The sequence below is a fragment of the Chrysochloris asiatica genome, unplaced genomic scaffold, assembly GCF_000296735.1.
Source record: "Chrysochloris asiatica unplaced genomic scaffold, ChrAsi1.0 scaffold00403, whole genome shotgun sequence".
NCBI classification, from domain to species: domain Eukaryota; kingdom Metazoa; phylum Chordata; class Mammalia; order Afrosoricida; family Chrysochloridae; genus Chrysochloris; species Chrysochloris asiatica.
Window position 1 is genome coordinate 431,170 of NW_006408921.1, and position 8,163 is coordinate 439,332.

The 8,163-nt window shown below is 38.7% G+C and overlaps 1 protein-coding gene across 1 annotated transcript in view; it reads right to left on the bottom strand.

Annotated features, from left to right (window-relative positions):
• The window catches only part of DHX35 (DEAH (Asp-Glu-Ala-His) box polypeptide 35), a 154,721-nt gene that overhangs the window by 116,022 nt on the left and 30,536 nt on the right, over positions 1–8,163 (bottom strand). The window contains exon 4 of the mRNA XM_006876636.1: positions 4,916–4,993. Coding sequence (XP_006876698.1) covers positions 4,916–4,993 — 78 coding nt within the window. The remainder of the gene's footprint in view (positions 1–4,915; positions 4,994–8,163) is intronic.

An 8,163-nucleotide genomic window follows, 5' to 3' on the forward strand; every position in this document is an offset into this window, starting at 1 on the left:
CAAGGTTTATTAGCTGTCACCTGGGAGGGAATGGAGGGGAAGGGAAAGTCACTGCTTAGAAGGCACAAAGTTTTTGTTGATAATGGTGGAAATATTCTGGAATAAAAACAGTGGTAACAGTAGCACAACATGATGAACATAATCAACTTTACTAAAATATACATGTAAAAATTGTTGAATTAGCAAATGTTTTGTCATGCATATTTTTTACCACAATAAAAACTTGTTTAAATGAAAAGAAACCTCAAAAGCATTACCCAAAGAAATAAAAGCAGAACTTGGCCAAAGAAACCCAATCTGTAAGAAATCAGAAACTTATTCTGAAAGCAAGCTGAAAGATGTACACATTCAAATAAGAATTGAGGAGAAATGTGGTCTCAAATTTCAGGCCAGAAGCCAATCTGTGGAAATATTCCAAATCTTAGAAGAGGTTTTCCAAAATTCAGACAAATCCAAAAATGTACATGATGGTAACAGGAAGTTAGAAAGCTGAAAGGAACCATTCTAGAATGTCAGTAATAAAGAACAACTTCAAATCAACCATGCTAGAGAAAAGAACAGAACACTGTTCTCTCTGCTGTATAGAAAATCATTGCCGTGTGGAGAGGTGTTCAGAGGATATGTAGCCAAAAACCATAGAGAAATAAAAAGGTTTATCGAGATGTCAAGAAGTTAATGAACAAAAATACTATGCTATTTTTCTGAAAAAAAATTTTTAAGTTTACAGTATTATCAGCATTAAAAATCTGTAATGTATTTTAGTATCTTTTCTCATTCTCTTCTCTGTTTAAAAAACAAGAGAAAAAAAGCATTCAAAGAAGTGATTATGAAGCTGAAGCAGAAATATAAAGGTTTCAAAATAGGACAAATTTTACTAAAAACAATCAGAAAAATGATGAATAGACTTGAAGAAACTCTACAAAACAAATTGTAGAAGAACAAATGGTCCCAGAGATGAGGATTAATACTGGAGAAAAGACAAAATGATCTAACATGCATTTAACTGATGTTCTTGGAAAAAGGAATAAAACAAGTGAGACAAAAAGAATGCCAATAACATAGCCATAAAGACAGGGCTCTTCCATCCTGCTGTGGTGAGCAGTGCCTGGGATCTTAAAACTCATGAGCAGCATCTAAGGTCCAGTTAGTGGTCTCTCCACATGCAGAAGAAAGAAGAGTGATGAGAATTGAAGATTCTTGGAATCAATGTAAGCATCAGTCTCCACGACTCTGAGACCAGAAGAACTAGATGGTGCATAGCTACCACTACCAACTGCCCTGAAAGGGATCACATTAGAAGGTCTTGGATAGAGTGGGAGAAAATGTAGAACAAAACTGAAAATTAATAATTAGAAAAAGATCAGAAGATCAGGCTTACTCATCAGAAAAAAACTGGAGGAACCTGAGATTATAGCCCTTGATCACCCTTCAAGTGTGGAAAGGAACTCACCCTTGTTCACCAGTTTGCAGCCAAGCAGTAGATAGGTTCATAGGAAGGACAATAACACTAGTAAGGTATGCTCACCATGGAATGGTCAATCATTCAAAATCAAAAGGGCAACATTTACCTATGGACAAAGTTGAGAAGGGATGGGAAGGTGGGTGGAATGGAAATAGAACCACATGGAGGAAGCGGGATAACTGTTGTTGCATGGAGGGGATTGCAACCATTGAGATGAAACAAAGTGTATGATTTGCTGAGTATAAAACTGATGATCTTGTCTATAAACCTTCACTCAATTCACAATAAAAAGTTTTAAAAAAAGAATGCTATGACAAAATGGAGGAAAACTTCCTGATATAAAAATATATTTGAAGCTAAACATGGGCAATTTTCCATACAGGACAATCAGCATCAAAACATATCCTGATAAAAGACAAAAGCATTCAAACAGAAAAAGGAAGCCAGCACAGCAAGGGCATAAAAGGTTCACAAGACCTCAGACTGCAGCACAGTGGCCCAAATACGGCACAGTCAAAAGAATTTTATACCAACCAATAGTCCTCCTTGTCTAACAACCACACCAAATACTTTCAGGTATGTTTAAAAACATAAAAATTACTGAATGATAAAATTCAGCCAATCAAGAAATAAGGAAACATGAGCAATTCAGGGATGGTAAAAACAGAAAATAATTAGTAATGAACATTAAACAATTTAAAATAGAACAAAGGTTAAACATCTAGAGGAATTATAATTACAGATATATAATGTTGAGAATCTTGCAGTACAAATATAGTACAGTATAGTACCTATAGCAAATGTAGGGACATTAGCATGCTAATTTCCTCTTCTTTCATATCAAGAAACTAAAGTTCAAATATGTTGTTGTTAAGTGCCTTCGAGTCGGTTCCGACCCATAGCAACCCTGTACAGTGTTTCCGAGGCTATTAATCTTTACAGGAGCAGAAAGCCTCATCTTTCTCCCGCAGAGTGGCTGGTAGTTTCAAACTGCTGACCTTAAGTTTCGCAGCCCAATTTGTAACCACTACGCTACCAGAGCTCCTTAAAGTTCAAATACAGCTTCAAAAATAATAAAGTTTTTATAATGTTTTTTCCTTAACTTTTCAAGCATTAATAAATCCTTTCCTGGTAAATATTTTTTCAAAATTCATTAACTATTCCTATTTCTCCACAATTTCTTCTTTTGTTAGGTTCAACAAAAGCATATACACTATCATATAATTCACAATAAAACACTAAATAAAAAAATTAAAAAACATATACAGTATGACCTTATTTTTATAAAATTATTTTTCTCCTTGAGTTGGACAGAAAGGAATGTTGGGAAACATGATTACAGAAAGCATGTAAGTCCATCTTCAGCCTATAACAGATTGGAATACCTAAAAGGGGTTCTACAACCTGCCCAGTGAAATAAGACTCCTGTGGAGCCTTTGCAGTGTATAGGGCCTTAGCTGGAATCCTAAGCCCTATCCAGAACCTTCTGAGGTCAGACAGCCACACTAGAAAGGACAAGCAGACCAGCCTGGAACAGCTACAGCAACAAAAGATACATCTTCAAGGGAAGATCATCAGGAAAAACCCAAAACAAAAATGGCAGTATGACTGGCTACTACAAGAATAATAAAGTTGTTCGCCTGGAAGCCATCAAGGTAAGCAATCAAGTTCCTTCAGGACAAACCCCCCTCTAAGACTGAAACTTAAAGGAAACACATGAGCAAGCATGTAAGTTTCTGGTGCCCATGTTGGTCTACTAGTGAGTAGAAGAGGGGGAAAGGCCGCAATGAAGAAATGGGCTGAGTTCAACCACATTCCACAGACTCCCAGGGACCTGAAGATGAGAGAAGAAAAAGGGCTCGTTGGTCCAAAATATGGTGAGGCCTGGGGACACGTGAGTCCACTGACAAGGACATAGCCACAGAGGTCTAGAGCTGAGAGTGAAGCATCCAGCTGATATGGATAGGGATGGACAACTTAGACATTGGCTACCTAAAATGAGGGAGTGATAAAGGCACAAAGTGACTGGTTTACAAGGTTTCAAGGGGGAGCCTAGTTTAATAGAGTGTGGGGAAAGAAAGAGTCCCCACTGATTAGTTATGGGTCTGGTTAATACAGACAGGGATAAGATTCTTAAAACAGATGGGGATAAGATTCTTATGATTCAATAATGAGTAATTGTTATCATGACTAATTGTGACTCTCACAAAGGTAAAGGTAAAAATTTTGTAACAAAAACAAGGGAGTGGTTAATCTTATAGTCCAGAAACAAAGTACCCTAGGATCATCAAAGGAGAAGATCACAAGCAGAATGAGAGACTTTATCAGTGAAGCAGCAACACTAGAGATGGAGGCAGAGATGGGGACATGGAGAGAGGGAGCAACTGAGGACTCTAGATTCATGGGAAGTGAAGGACTAAGAGATGGCGGCCAGGAGGCAGACTTGTGGAATGTGCCCTTTGCTGGTGTAAATTATTATGTATGCCTGAATGTTTAAAAAAATTTTTTAAAAAGCTAAAGTGAATAGTGAATAGAGAGAAACACTGGTAACTAATGGTACATGAAGGGGATTATAATCATTGTAATGAAACAAGGTATATGATTTATTGAATGTAAAACTGATGATCTGCCCTGTAAACTTTTACTCAATCCACATTAAAACCTTAAATTTTAAAAAATAAACTTATTTTTATCATCCAGCCAAACATTTCTCTTCACACAAAATAGAAGGATATTCATTAACTGTTCACAATTCTTTTTGTTAGATGGTGAGATGTTGGAGATTATTGCTTGTTGGTTTGTGTTTTGGTTTTATTTTTACTTTCTTCATACTTTATTTACTACTTTAATATTCAACAATAATCACAAAACAGCTCTTTTCAAAATTAAAATTTAATGTTTTGCAGTTCATTTTAGATTCTTATTATTTCTGGCATTCAATACACAAATGCAGGCATACCTCACGGTACAGAGTTTCACTTTCTTGAGCTTCCCAGATACTGATTTTTGTACAAATTGCAAATTAGTAAAAACCCTGAGTCAAAAAGGTCTACTGGTGCCATTTTCCCAAGTTATGGCTCACTTCGTGTCCATGTCACATTTTGGTAATCCTCACAGTATTTCAGCTTGTTACAAAATGCTACTGTAAACTTAGGAGAGTGCAATATAATGTAAACACAACTCTCATGTGCACTGGAAAAACAAACCATTCCTGTGACTCTCTTTATTGCGACATCTGCTTTATTTTGGTGATCTGGACTTGAATCTGCAATGTCGCCAAGGTACGACTATACTCTGCTTTCATTTTTCTTAAAAAAGGAGCTTATTTTTTAAGAATTCAAATTTTGAAAAGCAACTTGCTTTTCATGTGGAACTTTAGGAAATGAGAAAAAATCAGCCATTGACATAAATGATGGAGATAGCATCTTCACAATAAAAAAAAGAGACACTTACGGTCACAGCAGCCACTCTTCGAGGCTGGGTCACACCTACAACTCTTCCTTCAGCGGTCCAGCCAGCTTCTGCAAGGTACTACAGAGGATACCACGGTAAGTACACTCCAGACAACATGCTCCCCCAACACAACACTTTTAGCAGACAGGAAATGACATATAGCTTTGCCCACCAAAATTATTTTACAGATAAGGAATCTGAGACTCGGAAATATTAGATAATTTGTTTAAACTCACATCACAGCTGAAGAACCAAGGCACAAACTCAGCCTCTGACTCCTGTTATTTTTAAGTGCCCTCAAGTCGATTCCAACTCATAGCAACTCTATATAGGGCCTCCGAGGAACAGCTGGTGGATATGAACTGTCAACATGTGGTTCACAGTTCCTAGAATGCCACAAGTACTACAAAATGACCAAGTACTACATTACCTAGTAGTGCAGCAGTTGCAGCAGTTAAACACTCAGCTAATAACCAAAGGATGGTGGGTCAAACTCATCAGCTGCTCCACAGGAGAAAAACCTAGTGATCTGCTTCTGTAAAGATTGTTGTTAATGTTGCTATGCCATCGAATCGGTTGACTCATAGCGACCTTGTATAGGGTTTACAGGCGGGTTGTAACTGCCGACTTCATGGTTCAAACCGACCTCGTGGGCCAGTGCTTTAGCCTACAACGCCACACCAGGACAACTATGGAAAGCGTATGGGGCAGTTCAACCCTGTCCTGTAAGGTTGCTATGAATCAGAATCAGTACAATGGCAACCAGTTTGTTTGTTTGTTTGTTTGTTTGTTTGTTTGTTTGTTTGTTTTGGGGCGGAGGGGACTAAGCTGCCTTGAGATTTCTGGTATGGCACTGCGAACCACAAGCTAGACAATTCAAACCTACCAGCTGCTTCTTGGAAACCCTGTATCGGGTCGCTATAAGTCAAATCGACTTGACGGCACTTAACAAGATTCCTTGAAGGCCAAACAAGTATACATGAGGCACTCAGAACAGTGCCAAATCTGTAGAATAACATTAAAGTTCATAACAATATAAATGTTGTTGTTAGTGCCACCGAGTTGGTCCAGACTCATAGTGACACTGTATAGGATTTCCCAAGGAGTGGTTGGTGAGCTTAAACCACCAAGCTTGTGGTTCAAACCAACTCTGCAATCCAGCACATTAACCCACAGTGTCACAACAATATAATTACCAATCTACAAAAAGATTTGGGTCTCTAGATCCATGGAATGAGAAAGGCTGTGTACCAGTAAGCAGGAGGCTGGCTTGCGAAATGTGTCCTATGGTCATTTAAACAAATACATATTTTCGATGTGTTTTGTGTACATTAAAAAAAAGAGAGATAGAGGTAAATATTGTTAACCAATGGTGCTTGGAGGGTATTGTAATCATTGCAGTGAAACAAAATAAGATTGTTTGAATGAAAAATTGAGGACCTGCCCTGTAAGCTATCATTCAATTCACAATAAAAGTTTTAAAAACAAAAGATTTGGGTCAAATGATTTTAAAAAATTCAATTTTATAATTTGTAATATATATGTCAACAAATATTAGCATACATATAATCTGGTTATATTTGTTCATGCATATTTGATTATATATGTTTATACATTCAAAAATCCAAAATAGCAGTAACTATCAGTTATATAGTTCTGTATCGTGTAAATTGTTTTAAAATAAATATATATTGCTTATGTAAAAAGGGAAAAAAAAGATTTAAAAGGCGGCTCTATGTCTCTGCCCATTTATGCAACAGATGTATAGGAAATATGAACCAGGAACTAAGGAGGCTGGTTGTCTGCAGGGTGGAGGGGGGAGAGAGGTGGGAAGAAGGGGTTAGAAGGACCAGGAGGGTGTGGCAATGCTCTGGATACATCTTTTTGTGTAGCTCTGACTCTTAAAACCGCAGTCATGCTTCACATACTCTTCACACACCCAGAAAATACACAACAAGAGTCATCCAGGAGGGAAAAGAAACTAAAATATACACATGAACAAATGGCCCTAACTGGATTAAAAGTGAATAACAGGAAGAATTCCGGCGTTTCCCTGACCAGGCAACTCAGGTAGGGCAGTCTCGGGGAAAAGGGGCGGAATCTCACATAAGAAACCTCTGTCTAGCAGACAGCCAGCCTTTGAACAAACATAAGATCTTATATTTCACCATTCTGAACTCGTTTTTTTAAAAGATCAAATTGCTGAGGAATTAAAGGCATTTTGAGCTTATGCCTGCCTGCACGCGGCTCCCGCTTCCATGCTGGCAACTACCTCTGCCCCCTGCAGACCTTGGAATGCAGGGCTAGAGCAAACCCACTTAGAAGGCTGCATTTCCAGAGAAAAAGAAGCATAAACTAACAAAAAGGAACTAATACAGAGGGATATCGGTGCGGATATCAGGAAATTCGGGGTACCCACGGTACAGAGAGACTGAGAGAGGCATTTTTGACACCATCAAATACGGACACTACCTCCCTGCAGCCACGACCCCTAGCCCTCTACTTCCCTGGCCTAGACCAGCCCTCTGCCAAGCCACCGAGGCACAGGAATGCCAAAGGCACTGGCCCGCCCACTGAGGCCAAGGCCCTCCCAAGGCCCAGACACTCCCACTAAGGCCAAGGCCTGCCTGAGGCCCAACCCACCCACAGACTGGTCACAAAGGCCCAGGCCCAACCAGGCCCAAATCGCATAAACTCCTCGCGGCCCAGGCGGTCCACAGACTGGTCGCCGCCGAGGCCCAGGCCCAACTGAGGCCCAAAAAAGTTACTCTGAATTAAGCAATAAGGAGAGTGAAAAGGGAAGGCCATATCCTGATCACATCTTCCTGGAAGTAATCAGAAAACATAAAAAATTACCAAAACACATACTTAATTAATTATTAGAGCCACAGATAAACATTAAACATGTCCAAGAAGCAAAAGCAAATGACCATATCGGCACATGTCCAGAAAAAAGATAAAATATCTGAGACAAATGAACCAGAAGTAGACCTTCTCTCCATGCTGGAAGGAGGGAAGGTCATGGAGATACCTGAGAAAGAATTCAGAAAAATGATTATAAAATGTCTCAAAACACTTTATAATAGAGTTGAGAAAAATAAGGAAGAAGTCAGAAAATTGCTACAAGAACAATCAAACAAGATAGATACAGCATTGGTAACAATCCAAAACCTACAGAAAGAGGTCCAAACAATCAACAACAAAATGGCAGAAATAGAAAACTCTCTGAAAGAGCAGATGAGTAGAAT